This window comes from Kogia breviceps, chromosome 7, assembly GCF_026419965.1.
Source record: "Kogia breviceps isolate mKogBre1 chromosome 7, mKogBre1 haplotype 1, whole genome shotgun sequence".
NCBI classification, from domain to species: Eukaryota; Metazoa; Chordata; class Mammalia; order Artiodactyla; family Physeteridae; genus Kogia; species Kogia breviceps.
Window position 1 is genome coordinate 65,222,661 of NC_081316.1, and position 16,132 is coordinate 65,238,792.

At 51.8% G+C, this 16,132-nt stretch overlaps 1 protein-coding gene across 5 annotated transcripts in view; it reads left to right on the top strand.

Annotated features, from left to right (window-relative positions):
- The window catches only part of GDPD5 (glycerophosphodiester phosphodiesterase domain containing 5), an 89,368-nt gene that overhangs the window by 67,294 nt on the left and 5,942 nt on the right, over nt 1-16,132 (top strand). For 4 of the 5 annotated variants that reach the window (XM_059070816.2, XM_059070818.2, XM_059070817.2 and 1 more), the window contains 9 exons: nt 6,379-6,477; nt 6,784-6,877; nt 7,251-7,396; nt 11,268-11,350; nt 12,470-12,620; nt 13,173-13,391; nt 14,035-14,192; nt 14,433-14,580; nt 15,850-15,932. In XM_059070816.2, the coding sequence (XP_058926799.1) occupies nt 6,379-6,477; nt 6,784-6,877; nt 7,251-7,396; nt 11,268-11,350; nt 12,470-12,620; nt 13,173-13,391; nt 14,035-14,192; nt 14,433-14,580; nt 15,850-15,932 (1,181 nt within the window). Of the gene's footprint in view, nt 1-5,955; nt 6,478-6,783; nt 6,878-7,250; nt 7,397-11,267; nt 11,351-12,469; nt 12,621-13,172; nt 13,392-14,034; nt 14,193-14,432; nt 14,581-15,849; nt 15,933-16,132 lie in introns of those variants that run through there. The other variant, XM_059070815.2, reaches the window with a different exon arrangement.

Below are 16,132 nucleotides of genomic sequence, written 5' to 3' on the forward strand. Positions count from 1 at the left end.
GCCAGGGCGCACCTGCTTGATCCCAGTGGAGAGGAGTCCGGAGGCCCGAGCCAGCCAGGGCAGCAGATCAGTGCACGGAGTCTTCTCCAGGGGGAAGGGGGCTCAGGTTGCTTCATCTGCACTGATGCCAGCTCCCAGGGTGCCAGTCCTGCCTCCCTCTCCCCTCTGATCCCTCCCAAGAGATGTCAGCATGAGGAAGGTCCTTCCTGGTGGAGCTGATCCATAGCTGGACCCCACTGCACCTGGAGGGAAGGAGTTCCCTGGGGCTCAGTATTCAAACAGGGGCTGGGAATTCTACCCTTCTGTTTCCAAGATTCTATCATTTGATTCTAAGATTTTAAGGAATTCTTACTCTTTTTGGTTTTGTTTTAACCAACTTTTGACCATTAATACATTGATATGGTTCAAAATTACAAAGGTACAAAGAAGTACAAAATGTAAATCTCCCTATTATCTTTCCAGAGATATTTTAAGTACATACAAATGTGTGTGTGTATGTGTGTGCATATATATATATATATGCACACACATACACACACACATTTCCTTTTTCTTTAAACACAAGTAGTAGCCTATTATACTCTCTATTTTGCACCTTAAGAAAAAAAATTTGGGGTAGTATTTTTTTTTAATTGAAGTATAAAATTAATTTATTTTATTTTTATATTTATTTTTGGCTGCATTGGGTCTTTGTTGCTGTGTGTGGGCTTTCTCTAGTTGCTGGGAGCAGGGGCTACTCTTTGTTGCGGTGCGCGGGCTTCTCATTGCAGTGTCTTCTCTTGTTGCGGAGCACGGGCTGTAGAGCGCAGGCTCAGTAGTTGTGGCGCACGGGCTTAGTCGCCCTGTGGCACGTGGGATCTTCCCAGGCAGGCGGATTCTTCACCACTGCGCCACCAGGGAAGCCCCTGATTCACAATATTTGAAGGTTATACTCCATTTGTAGTTATTATAAAATATTAGCTACATTCCCTGTGTTGTACAATATATCATCATAGCTTATTTTATACATAATAGTTTGTACCTCTTAATCCCCTACCCCCATCATGCCCCTCCCCGCTCTTTCTCCCCACAGAAAATTCTTGGAGCTCCCTCCCCTTCAGTACAATAAGAGCATTCCCATCGGTGTCCATCCCTTGCTCCTGTCCCACCATCTAATCCCTAGTTCCCGAGGTATCTAGCCAGTCCCCTGTTGATGGGCCTGATCAACATCCCAGTTAACCTCAGTTCACTGGCAGCACAATGTGGCAGTGACCCGTGTGGGGAATTGCTGGGTAAAGAGTGTGTACTTTTGTAATTTGGATAGTTCCAGCCAAACTGCCTCCTTGCCAAGTGCCACCAATTCATGCTCTCTCAGTAATGTATGATTGTGCCTATAAAATCACCCTTGCACATAAAGTGTTCAGGGATTTCCTGACTTTGCCAGTCCCAAAGGGTGAAAACGGTACCTCAGTGTAGTGGTTTTTTAAAAGTAATTTTTATTGGAGTATAGTTGATTTACAGTGTTGTGTTAGTTTCTGCCAGACAGCAGAGTGATTCAGTCTTACATATACATATACCCGCTCTTTTAGATTCTTTTCCCATATAGGTCATTACAGAGTATTGAGTAGAGTTCCCTGTACTGTACAGTATGTTTTTATTAGTTATCTATTTCATATATGGTAGTGTGTATATGCCAATCCCAATCTTCCAATTTATCCCTCCCTGCCTCCCCCCCTTGGTAACCTTAAGTTTGTTTTCTACATCTGTGATGCTATTTTTGTTTTGCAAATAAGTTCATTTGTACCATTTTTTTAGATTCCACACATAAGCGGTATCATATGTCTGGCTTTCTCTTTCTGACTTACTTCACTGAGAGTGACAATCTCCAGGTCCGTCCATGTCGCTACAAATGGCACTATTTCATTCTTTTTAATGGCTGAGTAATATTCCATTGTATATATGTACCACCATCTTCTTTATCCATTCATCCGTCAGTGGGCGTTTAGGTTGCTTCCATGTCTTGGCTGTTGTAGTTGTAAATAGTGCTGCAATGAACATTGGGGTGCATGTATCTTTTCAAATTATGGCTTTCTCTGGATATATGCCCAGGAGTGGGATTGCTGGATCATATGGTGACTCTATTTTTAGTTTCTTAAGAGATGTCCATACTGTGTAGTTTTTTGGTTTTTGTTTTTTTAAAATTCATTTATTTTTGGCTGTGTTAGGTCTCCGTTGCTGCAACATAGGCTTTCTCTAGTTGTGGCGAGTGGGGGCTACTCTTCATTGTGGTGTGCGGGCTTCTCATTGCGGTGGCTTCTCTTGTGGGCTCTAGGCACACGGGCTTCAGTAGTTGCAGCACGCGGGCTCATTAGTTGTAGCTCACGGGCTCTAGAGAGCAGGCTCAGTAGTTGTGGTGCATGGGCTTAGCTGCTCTGCGGCATGTGGGATCTTCCCAGACCAGGGATTGAGCCTGTGTCCCCTGAACCGGCAGGCGGATTCCTAACCACTGTGCCACCAGGGAAGTCCCATACATTCATTCATTCATTCCTCTGGCTGCGCCGCGTCTTAGTTGCAGCATGCGGGATCTAGTCCCCTGACCAGGGATCAAATCTGGGCCCCCTGCATTGGTAGAACAGAGTCTTAATCACTGGACCACCACGGAAGTCCCTCCATACTGTGTAGTTTTAATTTGCATTGCCCTTATGATGAGTTAAGTTCAGCATCTTTCATCTGCTTAAGTCATTGACATTTCTTTTTCTATAAACTGTCTCCTCATGTCATTTGCCCTTTTTGCTGTGAGATTTGCTTTTCGCTTATTAATTTGCAGGAGCTCTTTATAGATTTGGAAAATGAGGCCTTTGGCTGATGAACTGCAAATCATCCTTCCTAGTTGTCATTCATCTTTTGACTTTGCTTGTTGTATTTTTGCCACAGGAATTTTTTTATCCTTACGGATTTTTTATGCTTAGGGATTCTGTCATCTCTTTTATGGCTCCTGGGTTTCATGTCAGAAAAGTCTTTCCCACTCCAAGATGATAAAAAATGTCTCTGTGGTATCATTTGGTCATTATGTTTCTACTTTTTTTTAACATTTAAATTTGTTGTCCTTTTGGAAGTTATTTTAGGGTACAATGTGATCTTACTTTGTGCTTTTTAGATGGCTTCTCAATGCTGCTTCTCAATGCTCCCAGCTCTCTGTTGAGTAATCCACCCTTTCCACTCTAATTTGAGATGCCACTCTTATCATATACTAAATATTTTTATGTATTTAGATCTGTTTCTAAGCTTTTTTATTTACTTTCATTTATCTCTCTGGTCCTATACCAGTACTATACTTAATGCTATATAGTTTTATGCTATGTTTTCATCACAATCTTTATTCTGAGAGTCTCCAGTTCCCCCCCGAGTCCTGAGGAGGGGAGGGCTGGAGGACAGAGGGCCTCTAGGCACTGCGGGGAGGGAGCTATTTGCGGCAGGCTGGGTACGCTGAGTGGATCTGGATGTCCACTTGGGGCCCTTCCCCCTCCTCCCCGGTCCTCCCAAAGCTCCTATTTTCCAGAAACCCCTCCCAGGTGAGCCTCCAGGAGAAGTCCAGGGGTCCAGGACGTGAAGAAGAAGGTGGAAGGGTACTTGGGGGCTTTGAAGCAAATAGGAGGTGGTCTCCCTGAGATACCCCCCCACCCCACCTACCACCCCAGCATCAGTTCAGGTGCCACCGCTGTGAGGGGCTTTGATCACAGCTCCCACCTCCCTAGGCCGTCCGCATCAGCACCGCCAGTGAATCCAGACTTCCTTCCAAACAGCCGGCCCAGGCTTCACAGTTCTTCCTGGTGTCTAGCCTCTATCCCTCTAGTTGCGGTTTAGGAAGGAACATTCATCCTGCCCGTCAGGTATGGTGCCACAACCATCATTTATTGGGTTACATGTGAGGCTCTTTCCACACTGTATTTCATTTACTCCTTGAAATAATCCTGTTTATTTGATATTATGTCCACTTTTAAAAATTATACCACTAACATTTAGTAAGCACTTATTATTTTGGTGCCAGCCATGGTGCTGAGCGTTTCTCTTGCATTTTCTCATTTATCTTTCCAAATCCCTTTCAGGTAGGCGCTCACTCTCCCCGTTTCACAGTTCAGGAAACATGCTTTGAGAAGTTAACCACCCCCATTAGGCACAGTCACCGAGGGATGTGACATAAGTGGGTCCCTGAACCCTGGGCCAATCTGCCACTTAGACCACAGAACCCAGATTTCAGCTACCCCCGCAAGAGGCCCACCTGTTGGCAGAGCTGGTTTCCAACTCCTCCGGGTCCCAGCACCCAGGCAAGGCTCACTGAATGAACGGACGTAGCTCCTGTATCCACCCCTCCCGCTGTTGTCACAAACCGCGGTGCCTCCAGCACAGAAAACCAGAGACCGCTTTCTCAGAGGCTTCCCCTGAGCCTTCTGGGTGGGATGTATCCTTTCCAGTCAGACTTCAGGGAGGGTGGTAGAGTTGTTGGGAGTCAGCACTGTTATCGTGGCTTAAGGACACGGCATGTGTGGGGAAACCCCACAGAACTTAACCACTGCGGTAATGCTGTGGAGCATAAGGTTGCCACTACAGCCACTGCAGAATTCAGAGAGGAAAAATTTTTAATTGCATTAGGATCCTTGGAAATCAGTTTTATTACAAGTATTTCCACTAGCAGTTAAAATACTGTAATAAAATGCTCAGAGGTGACCCTTCATAGATGCTTGCTATGGCCTGGAGGGCAGCAGGGGCAGGGAGCCTGCATGTTGGGGTAGGGGGGTTGGGAGGATGCTCAGGAATGGTTAGGACACTCGTGGGCTCCCTCCACTGCAGTGTGACATCCCAGAAAGAGCACGACCTCCGAGACGGGCAGAATGGGGTTTGCTTCTGAATCTGCCCCCACTTCAAAGCTACGTGACCAAGCAAACCCTTAGGCTATCTGAGCCCCATTTTCCTACGTGTAAAATGAAGATGATAACATCTCAGCTGGGATTTTATGAGGATAAACACGAGGAGCAAGCGGAGTGCCTCCCACAGAGCCAGGCACACTCGGGCCCTCCATGCACCTTCATGTCTCTCTTCCCGTGTCCTCTGGACCGGCATGTCACAGTCCGTAAGGGCTCCTATCCATTTCAGCCTTATTACTGCTTCTTATTGGAACATTTGTTTCCAGGCTGATGGGCCGGAACGACAAACCTCCAAAGGCAAACTTAATCCCAGACGGGGGTGAATCTTCCCCGCCTGGCAGGGAACGAAGATGGATCAGCCTCTGTCTCTGCCCTGACGAGCTAGAAACTCAATTTAGAGCTTGTTTGGTCGTTAGAGGGCTCTCACAATACCGCTGCCTCCAGGAAAGGCACTGTCAGAAGAAAAAGAAGGCGAGAGCCCTACTGGCAAAGAGAGCAGCTGGGGAGCAGGCAGTTGGAAGTCAGGAGGGCCGGACGTGGCCATCTTGGCAGGTGCCTATGGAGAGAGGGGCCGCGGAAGGCTTCGGGGTAGAGGTGCGACCTGAGTTTTATGAGGCAGGCCTGGCGTTGTGGAGGGATTGGGCAGAGTGAGATCCAGAGCCCGAGGCAGGGACCCTGGGGGGCTGAGTAACCAGAAAGCAGGCATTACTTAGTTTGGGGGAGCGTCTTGTGTTACATGACATATTTCAGATCCCATCTGTCCCCAGAGCTTTCTGTCCCATGAAGGTTCCATCTGGTGTTCCATCAGAGCTGTGCTCCTCACTTCCTCTGGGAGGGCAGCTCCCAGAACACATTAGAGGCTGGAAGCTAGGAGGCTGAGAGCAGGCCTTGGCAACGGGGCGTGTGGGGCGGACCCCTGCCTCACCTCTGCTTGCTCCAGCCTGAAGGCCGGGCTGGGTGTCAGCCTCTGCAGAGGGTCCGGCTCCTCAGCCTGCTGCCCTGCAACCTGGGCAGGTCCCCCCGTGCCCCATCTCCTGGGGAGCCCTGGTTTCCTCACCTGGCGCGCTGGATGAAAGGTGGCTGGGCAAGGTCCAGCACGGGACCTGCTGGCCTCAGGGAGGCCCCGCATTTGCCAAGTGTATTGCCTCCTCACACCCTGAGCCCTGGGGCCATGCCCCACCTTACCCCAGCTCCAGCCCGCCTGTCTGCTCTCAACCCTCCCTTCTATTTCTCCTGCGGCCCCTTCTTCACTGGGTCCACCTGCCTTCTCCTGCCTCTCCTTCTCTCACTGTCCTCTGCACGGCTGCCTCTGCCCGGCTTTGTCGGTCTCTCTTGTACTCTCTACTCTCCCCTTTCCACCTCTCAGCCTCTTGCTCTGTCTCTCTACCTGTGCTCTCCCTCTCAGACACACTGGGTACCCTTGGGCCGATGGGGCTCTGACGCTGCCCTGACCCTCTGGTGGCTCTTCCCCTTCCAGATAGGTCTGGTGGTCATCCTGGTGGCTACAGTGGTGGCCATGTCAGCTGTGGCCCAGCTGTGGGAAGACGAGTGGGAGGTGCTGCTGATCTCCCTGCAGGTGAGTGGGGGTGGGGATGGGGTGGCTGCTTCCCCAGGACCCTCAAAACAGGACAGTGCCTTATGGTCACTCCCATTTCTCTAGATCAAGGTCCAGAGGAAGTAGGGAGGGGTCCACATCGCATAGCAACTCAGAGGCAGGGAGGGTGCTACAATCCGGGGTACCTGGACTCCCAGTTTCCTCCACTGAAAAATGGAGACACTTGCCTGCCCCATGGATAGAGACAGGCCGTAAGGACGTTGGTAACCGGAAGGTCTGGGCACAGCTGGGAGCCAGCAGTCTCTCTTGCCCCTTCCTGCACACAAGGGCACAGCACCGTTCCTGCACGTGGGGGCCCTGGTCGCCGTCACTGCGCTCTCCTGGATCGTGGCAGGACAGTTTGCCCGCGCAGAGCGATCCTGTAAGTATGACTGGGCAGGACCTACCCTCCATGCGCTCCAAGTACCTAGGGCAGCTTGTCCTGCCCCTGCCTGGACATTACCTAGGTAGCCTGGGGATACGGTGCGGCCCTTGCTCTCAGTGTGGGGAGTCCCGGTTCAGAGTGGCCTGCAGGTTCCACAGAGGTTGCAGCCTCGGCCTTGTGTGTTTCTTCCTCTGTGTCTCTACATGTGTGTGTGAGGTAGAGGCCAGGTTCACCTTCCTAGCAAGAATGGGGGATCCTCTTGGTGCAGGGTCCCCTCAAAGCATCTGGGTCCTGACAAGTGGAGGGAGGAGGGAGATCCAGCACACCCTGCCGAGCTGCCTGGGGCTCATGGCTGGGCCCATGTCTGCAGCCTCCCAGATGGCCATTCTCGGTACCTTCTTCACCGTGGTGTTTGCCCTCTACCTGGCCCCTCTCACCATCTCCTCTCCCTGCATCATGGAGAAAAAGGACCTGGCCCCCAAGCCTGCCCTCATCGGCCACCGTGGGGCCCCCATGGTGAGTACCACTTGTGGGCCCTAAAGACTGGGGTGAGGGGTGGGTGGAGCTGCCATTGCAGAGGGCAGACAGGCAAAAACCTATCTCCTTGTAGGGAGGAGCTTGCAGGGAAATGTATATAATACATGTAATAATAGCCACAATTTTTAGCCCTTTTTTGTGGTGGTGGTGTTGGGGGGGTGGGTGTGGGAGGGGTTTAATGGAAAGGATTGGTGAAAAGGCTGGAGAGTTTCAATGGGATCAAGTCCTGAAGAGCCTGAAGGCATCTTGCTTGAAAGATTTCACTTTCATCCTGAGGGCCCTGGAAAAATGCAGGAGGGTTTTAGGCTAGGGCCAGATTCTGCCAGGTTGTATGTTAGGAAGGCCCAGGAGAGAGAGAGATGCTGGGTGTGGGGAAGGGAGCAGGGCCCGGGGGCTGGGACAAAGCAGCAGAAAAACCCTCCAGGCTGTGCAGGCAAGAGAGCTGGGTGCAGCTCCGAGCCCACTGCTAAAGGAAAACATTTGTACCGGGGTGAGACGGAAAGTGGAAGGGAGTCAAAGTCAGCACCTGCTCCTGCTCTGCCACCCCTGTGACCCCGCAGTAGGCCCTCCCCTCGAGGGAGTATGCTCCAGAGCCAGGCTTCCAGGCCCCTTGGCAGCTATGGGAGTCAGGGCTTATTCTATCTCCTCTGTGCCTAGTTTCCTCATCTTGTCCCCTGGGATGATGGGAGTGTCTGCACCGTATGGCCACAGGAAGCAAGAGTTATCATGTGTGATATGCCCAGATATGAGTCTGGCTCACAGAAAGTAAGAGTTACGCTTTCCTGTTACCTTGGGCAAGCCCTCCTGCTTCTCTAGACTGGGTTTCTTGACCTACGAAAGCCTTGAACTTTGGCTCTCAACAGATGCAGTACCACTCATCACCACCAGGGAGCACTTGAGGGCTCTATAAGAGCTTTTTCTTGGTTGTGGCAGTAATTGGGAGTTCCATGGTATTGTTGAATTTCAGGGTAGTCTAGGGGGCCTCACGAAGTAAGCATTTAAAGGAGGCGTCACGTCGGACAGGGATGCATATCACCATTATTGTGCCCATTTCCTAGATAAGGCTCAGAGACCTGCACCCCTGAGCTGGACCCTGGTGCCCTCCCATCACACCCCATGCTGCTCTCCGCACCTCTTGGAGGCAACCAGCTAGAAAGGCCATGGTTTTGGAGTCAGAGGATCTGGATTTGGGGTCCAGTTTTGCCACATGCTGTCCGTGTGTCTGGGGGGTTGCTGGTCCCCTCCAAGCCTCCCTGCTGCTGGCTTTTGTGAGGATAAATTAGGAGGACAGCCTTCCAGGAGGCAGGGTCCCAGATTATCGCTGTTTTTCTTTCCATGACCCATATTACCCACCCCACCTGCTCTGGAGGCCACAGGACAAGAGGGTAGGGTGTGCTGAGGCAGGAAGCGAGGGGCAAAGGGAAGGAGTGGGGTGGCCCCATGTGGATTGTTGTTTTAGCAGAAAGATTTCAAACATTCACAGAAGGGGAATGAATAGTATAATGAATCCAATACCACCTTCACCATTTATCAACATTTTGCCATTCTTGTTTCATCTATCGCCCTGCTTTGTCTTTCCCCGTGCTTTAATATTTTAAAGCAAATCCCAGGTATTGTATCATTTTATCCATGCTTACTTCAGGATGTATCTCTAATGCATAAAGACTTTAAAAACAGAACCACGCCACACTGCCACTATTACACCTAACCAAATTAATAATCATTCCTAAATACTATCTAATACTGAATCAGTGTTCAGCTTTACTTTGTCTCAAAAATATCTTTTTATAGTTGTGAAAAATCAGAATCCAAACAGGGTCCACGTGGTACAGCTGGCTGGGATGTCTTCTAAGTATCTTTTAGTCTATAATAATCTCCCTCCCTTTTTTCCCCCATATGCTGTTTATTTGTTGAAGAAACTGAGTCATTTGTCCTGTAGAATTTCTCCCATTGTGCATCTGGCTGATTGCATCCTGGTGGTGGTCCTTGAGGGGCTGGTGTGGGTGTCTGACACAAGTCCTCCCTGTGTCACTGTGAATGCATGAGTACCAGTGTCTACACCTGTATATGTCTGCCTGTGGGAGGTTTTGACTCTGGGTCCACACATCTGTGTGTGGTAAGCCCAAGTGCTCATCCCTGTCTTGGAGATGGTATCTGTGTGCCCTGGGCGGGGGTGTCCTTCCTATGTGGGTGGCCTGTGCGTGTGTGCATACTTTAATATTTGGTCAGACTGACTCCAAAGTTGGGCCTCTTAACCACAGTGGTCCACCACCATGAGTCTGTGACAACCACACCCCCACATGCACGCTTCTGACAATAATAACCCCATCTGCCTTTAGGCCTGAGGCAGTAGCAACCCTCTTTCTCAAGGAGGCCAGCACCTAACGCAGGGAGATCTGAGTTTAAAAAGCCTCCAGAAAAGAGATTTTGCCCCTCCCAAACACTTCCCCCAAGGGTCTTCATAGCCCCTGTTACGCTCTTTGTGTCTACCCACAGTCTACCTTCTGCCACGTGGGAGGGGGTGTTGGTACCTCTCTGGTGGTCGCTTGTGGGACGCCTGGCCACAGGGCATTTAGAGGTGATTGAGCAGGAACCCCACCAAGTCCACACCTGGATGCCTCTGTGGGGTCTCACCGAGCCCACTTGACCGGGAGACAAGGCAGCATATCCCCCAAGGCTGCTCTGCCCTGCAGAAAGGGGAAGAAAGGAACTCACATTTCAGAGACTGCTGACGTCTGTTACCTCATCTATGAGCTTGGTAATATTAGTCCTTTATACAGCTAAAGAAACCGAGGTCCAGAAGGTGAGGTGTGATGGCCCAGGTTGGTGACTGGGAAGGGGAATTGCTCCTTCTCAGCTTCAAAGCCCTTGCCATGCCAGGCCGCTTCCCAGAGGAGGGGAGTGTGTTACATGGTGGGGAACAGCATGGCCAGAGAAAGAGAAGATGGGAATGAGCATGTCTTGGTGACAATGGGATGAGCCATGGGAGCCCTTTCCACCCATCCCTCACTGCCAGATGTCTTCCCTGTCTTGCATCCTGCGCTGCACATGGTCCTAGCCCAATCCTTGGTATGGTGCTGACCCCTAGTGGCAGCAAAGGGTATGACAGGATCATCAGACCAAACAACTAGGGAGACTCGGAACCCCGACTGCCCCAGCTGGAAGGACACTCAGAGAACCGTGTACATATACCGCCAAAGACCAAATGGGGAAACTGAGGCCCACAGGATAAAGAGATGCACCAAAGGTCACAAACCTAGTTAACGGCAGAGTCAGGACTAGACCTAGGATTTTCTAATGTATATGCTATAGGGTAACAGTTGTCATTTATTAAGCACTTACTGTTTATCAGGCAACATGCTAGGGGCTTTTAATCCTTATAACAGTCTAGGAGATGGTCTTGTCATGTCTGTATAGATGTAGAAACCAGTCACCCCACTGAAACTCTGCCATGCTGTCTACTCTGTCCTCTCCCTTGGGGATCTCCATCTGGACTCAAGGTGTAACCAGGAAGAAACTTGGCATTCAGCCCAGCCCAAGGCTGCATAGAGGCAGAAGACTGTGAAAAAGCCCTCCACCCCCAACATTTATATACATCAACACTAACCATCCCTGCTTGTCTCTCCCCCACACCACCAAAAAAATCTATGAGGTAGGCATGATTTAACAGATGAGGAAACTGAGCTTCAGAGAAGCTGCGTGGATGCCCAGGGCTCCACAGCTACTGCTTAGAGGAGTGGAATTAAAACCAGGTCTACCCCAGCCTCCCAACGTGGAAGATTTTCTGTGGGTTGGGGAGCGGTGCTTGAGCTAAAGCTTGGCTCTCCCTCACCACCACCTTCCTCCCCAGCTGGCCCCAGAGCACACGCTGATGTCCTTCAGGAAAGCCCTAGAGCAGAAGCTGTATGGACTCCAGGCTGACGTCACCATCAGGTAAGCGTGGGGCTTGGGAGGACAGCACCTCTACTCCTCCTTGATGCAACCACATCCAGGTTTCTGCTGGAGACACGTCTGGTCCCAGAGTCTTAGAGATGGGAGAGCAGAGGCTTGGATTATCCACTGCAGGGCAGGCACCATTTTATGCAAATAGATTTTGTGCCATACTCCAGGATATAAAATAGAGAAAAAAACAGACACTTGATTCAAGCAGGGTGGAGGTAGGGACCTGGAGTCCTGCCACAGATCCACTTAATGGAAAGACTAGATCTATATGGCTCAGCAAGATGGAGCACAAACACTGTGATGAGTGAAATCAGCAAGGTGCAGAGTGATACGTTCATGGTGATGTCAATTATATTTTTAAAGACCATATAAAAGTGATCTATACAATTTCTACATGTAGATATATAAGTATGTGTTTGTATAAAGGGCAAGAAGTGTCCATACTGATCTGATAACATCATGTCTGAGAAGGGGAGGGGGGCAGGGTACTAAACAGGGGTACCACAGTATAAGGATACCGTTCCCATTGTAGACATTATAGAATTGTGTATTTATCAAAACTTTCTAGCAGATGGTAGAAAAATGTCTTGAGGAGGGGGAGCACTTGTGCCTTTTACTGTTTCACGCTAAGGCACCTTATGGGGCTACTGGCAGCCCCAGCAGTGGGGCAGACCGGGATGATAGCAGGGTGGAACTTGTTAAAAGGGCCTGCATTTGCACTCTTCTCATTATGGCATCACATGGACTGGGTTCTAAGCCAGGTTCCACCACTTACTGGCTGGTAGGCCTTGAGTTTGATGACCTCTGTCTCCAGCCTCAGTTTCCCCATTATCAAATGAGATAGCCTCTACCTCCCAGGGTTGCTGAGAGAATACGCCCAGCCCTTCCTCCTCAGCCGTGCCCACCCCCATCTGACCCTCAGAGAGAGCCGAGGGATTCGCCTACCGCCCACTGACTTCCCTATGCAGATGGGGAAGCTGAGGCCCGAAGAGGGGCAGAGCGGCCCTGGGTCCCTAGGTGGGCTGGTGTAAGTGGGTGGGGAGGAGCGTGTGGGAGGAGCGGGTGAGGGACCTGGCTGGGCAGTGACTCCGCGGCCCCACCCTCCCACAGCCTGGATGGCGTGCCCTTCCTCATGCACGACGCCACCCTGCGCCGCACCACCAACGTGGAGGAGGAATTCCCGGAGCTCGCCCGCAGGCCCGCCTCCATGCTCAACTGGACGCTGCTGCAGAGGCTCAATGCTGGCCAGTGGTTCCTGAAGGTCTGGCAGCACCTGTCCCAGTCCTAGGCATGGAAAGCATGGTCAGGGACTCCATGGAGAGGGCCAGGGGCAGCCCTCAGCTCAGGTGACCTTCACACGCCAAGCTTCCTTGACTCACAGCCAGGCTGGTTGGCGGCCTCCTTGGGCTCCTGCCACTGCAGCCCAGATATTATGGTTGTCACTACTTGTTCTGGTTCTGCCTCCCCTACTAGAAAAAGTTGATTTTGATTATAACAGTTAATAGCTAAAATTGTTAACACTGTAAAACCCTAGAGGAATTTGGTTCTCTGGTCTGAAATGCTACTGAGAGAAAAACGGACTGGGGTCTGGGATATGTTCCAAGCAAATCATTCTTTTGGCAAGCGACTGGGATAGAGAGGTTATGGTTGGGTTCTCCTAGAGGTCCCACAGGGCCCCAGCCTTCAATGTGCCTGACTTGCACACACCAGCCGACACTGGCAGCTCAGTTGTCTCCAAGTTCCATAGCCAGGAAGGCATGTGGAGGCCCCATATGACTGGTGAGACAACCATGTGTGTCCCTGTCTCTGCCAGACGGACCCCTTCTGGACGGCCAGCTCCCTGTCACCGTCTGACCACAGGGAGGCCCAAAACCAGTCCATCTGCAGCCTAATGGAACTCTTGGAGCTGGCCAAGGGCAATGCCACGCTGCTGCTCAACCTGCGCGACCCGCCGCGGGAGCACCCCTACCGAGGCAGCTTCCTCAACGTCACGCTGGAGGCCCTGCTGCGCTCAGGCTTCCCCCAGCACCAGGTGAGGCCCTGCAGCCCAGCCCCACTCAGCTCTGTCCCCAGGGAGCTGAGCTCCGCCCAGCCCTGCCCCACCTTCAGGGAGACCAGGCCTGCCTGGAGTCCCACTCAAGCAGTAAACTCACCGTGTCCCCTTCTCCAGACCTCAGGGTTCCACATTTGTAAAATGAGGGTAGCATGCCCCATGCCTCCCTGACAGGGTCATCATGGGGCCAAGAGGGAAACAAGAAAGTTGTTTAAAATGTACAAAGGAAAAAAAATAAAGTAAAATGTACAAAGGGCAGGAGTAGGGCCAGATTCTTCAGAGCATGGTACTTCCATGAAGTGTTACCTACATGATACCTGGGGATCAGAAAAATACGATACCAACTATGACAGCACACTAGACGCTGGTGGCCACATGCACAGTAGTTGAAATTTGGGGCGTTATCAGTCTTGCCCTGACTAGGGTCTGGAGGGGGTACTTCCTGTGGTGTTGCCAAAGCAATTCCCAGCCATGGCTGGGACCAAGTCATCCCCCAGAGGTGATTACTACCTGAAAGCTTTCACTGCGTGCCAGGTCCCGCCTCTTTTAACCCCTCCAGGATAGACACCCTAACCCCGTTTTATAGAAGGGAAATCAGAGGCTGCTCCTCTCCTGCCTGCAGGTCCTGTGGCTGCCTAACAGGCAGAGGCCCTTCGTGCAGAAGGTGGCTCCTGGCTTCCAGCAGACATCGGGCTCCAAGGAGGCAGCTGCCAGCCTGCGGAGGGGCCACATCCAGCGGCTGAACCTGCGCTACACTCAGGTGTCCCGCCAGGAGCTCAGGTGCCCACCCCATCCTGCCCAGGCTCACCCAGAGGACTGGACACAGAGGCTCAGGGTTCAAAGAGGAGAGGTTGAGAACATCAGGCAGACCTGAGTTTGTATGTGAGCTTGGCCCTCTGAGAGCGGAGTTTCCTTCCTCCAGGGACAGTTTTGAGGATGGTGTGAGGTTGTGAAGGGCCATGCTTTAAAGGCTTCCCAAACTGGCCAAAGGGCCGACCAGCCTCTGTCCCTGCCCCACAGGGACTATGCATCCTGGAACCTGAGCGTGAACCTCTACACAGTCAATGCCCCGTGGCTCTTCTCCCTGCTGTGGTGCGCGGGGGTCCCATCTGTCACCTCTGACAACTCCCACACCTTATCCCAGGTGCCCTCCCCTCTCTGGATTATGGTGAGTTGGGGATTGTTGGGGGTCCAGAGAGCTGCCTATGGCTTCCAGGGCTGGGGGGCAGGCTCCACACCCGGGCTCTCTCTGGTGAGGTCTCAGGGGTGGGGGAAGCACCTGAGGGGACAGGCTTGAGGCATGAAGAACATTCTCCTGACCTCTGGGGCCTGCGCCAAGGTCTGGGTGGTAGTAGGAACCTTGGCCTGAGCCACATGGGGAAAAACACCAAAGGCTCTAGACAAATAAACAACTACTTGGGTTTTGGCGGGGGGTTGGAGATTATTATATTTTGTTTTAAAGGAAGGGAAGTCATTGGGAAAAGAGGGCAACAGGGCAAAAATAGGGAACATTAAAATCTTCTTAGAGGTTACAGCCAGTAAAACCAGTTTTCAGTTGGTTCACCAACTGAGCACCTGAAGACAGGCCTGCGTTCCAGTCCCAGCTCTCAGGGCTTTGGGGGGCCCTGACCGCCCTCCTGTGCTCCCACCGCCACTTCCCTGGGGTCATGAAGGCAGATGGAGGGTCTCATGGCTAAGATGAGGCTGTGTCAGTGAATCAGATCTAGGTTTTGGGTGGTTATCTCCATCCGCCCACCCACCCATTGTCTTTTCAAACCTCTGAAGGTTCATCTCGGAATGAGATGAAATAACTGACTGTGGCAGCAGTAGCTATGAGCACACTCTGATTTTCAGGCCACAGGAACTGACCAACAGCAAAAAGTGCCTCTGGCCCACCCCTGCCCCTCCTCTAGTTTACCTGAGATCAAGGGGGTGTGAAGCCTGGCTGCTCTGCAGGCTTTGCCCTGCTGGGCCCCTTGCTATGGTCCCCTGGAGGGGAAGCTCCCACACTCCACAGCCTACAGCGACATGTACTCTTACATGTACATGGATGCCACACACCTCTTCACATACCCACCTGCGCACCTACTTATCACGTCACACCCTCTCATTCATCTATCTGTCTTTCATATTTTGGTTCTTGCATTAAGCCCCTTTAAGCACATAAATCCTCTAGGTTTAAAACACACCACCTCTACAGTGAACACTGCACAGATCTCTTTTATCCTACACACACACCCACACCCACCCCCCCCACACACACACACCCCAGGCCCACACCTACAAAATATCATCTCAAGCCCCCAAGCCCCCTCCAGGTCCTCCTCTGCCCCTCCCTGATGGTGACGTGCGATCCTCCTGCCCATGGGCCCTTGGTCTGGAGCCCTGGTCTGGACCAGCCATGACTGGAAGCTGGTCGTGGGCCATCTGTCCACAGCCCCCGGACGAGTACTGTCTCATGTGGGTCACCGCCGACCTGATCTCCTTCATCCTGATCGTTGGCATCTTCGTGCTCCAGAAGTGAGTAGGCCCTGACCACCTTCCGTGGACTTCCCTGCCCAAGACAGGCCAGCTCCCACCCCGAGCCAGGTGAACGTCCTCCTGAGCCCTCGGCCGGGAGATGTCCTGACCAGACCACCCTGTTCAGGGGAGAAGGAGGCCTCCCTGTGGCCCCCAGCCCATCCCCCTCAGCCAGAGTCCAGTGGCTTCTGGAATGAGCA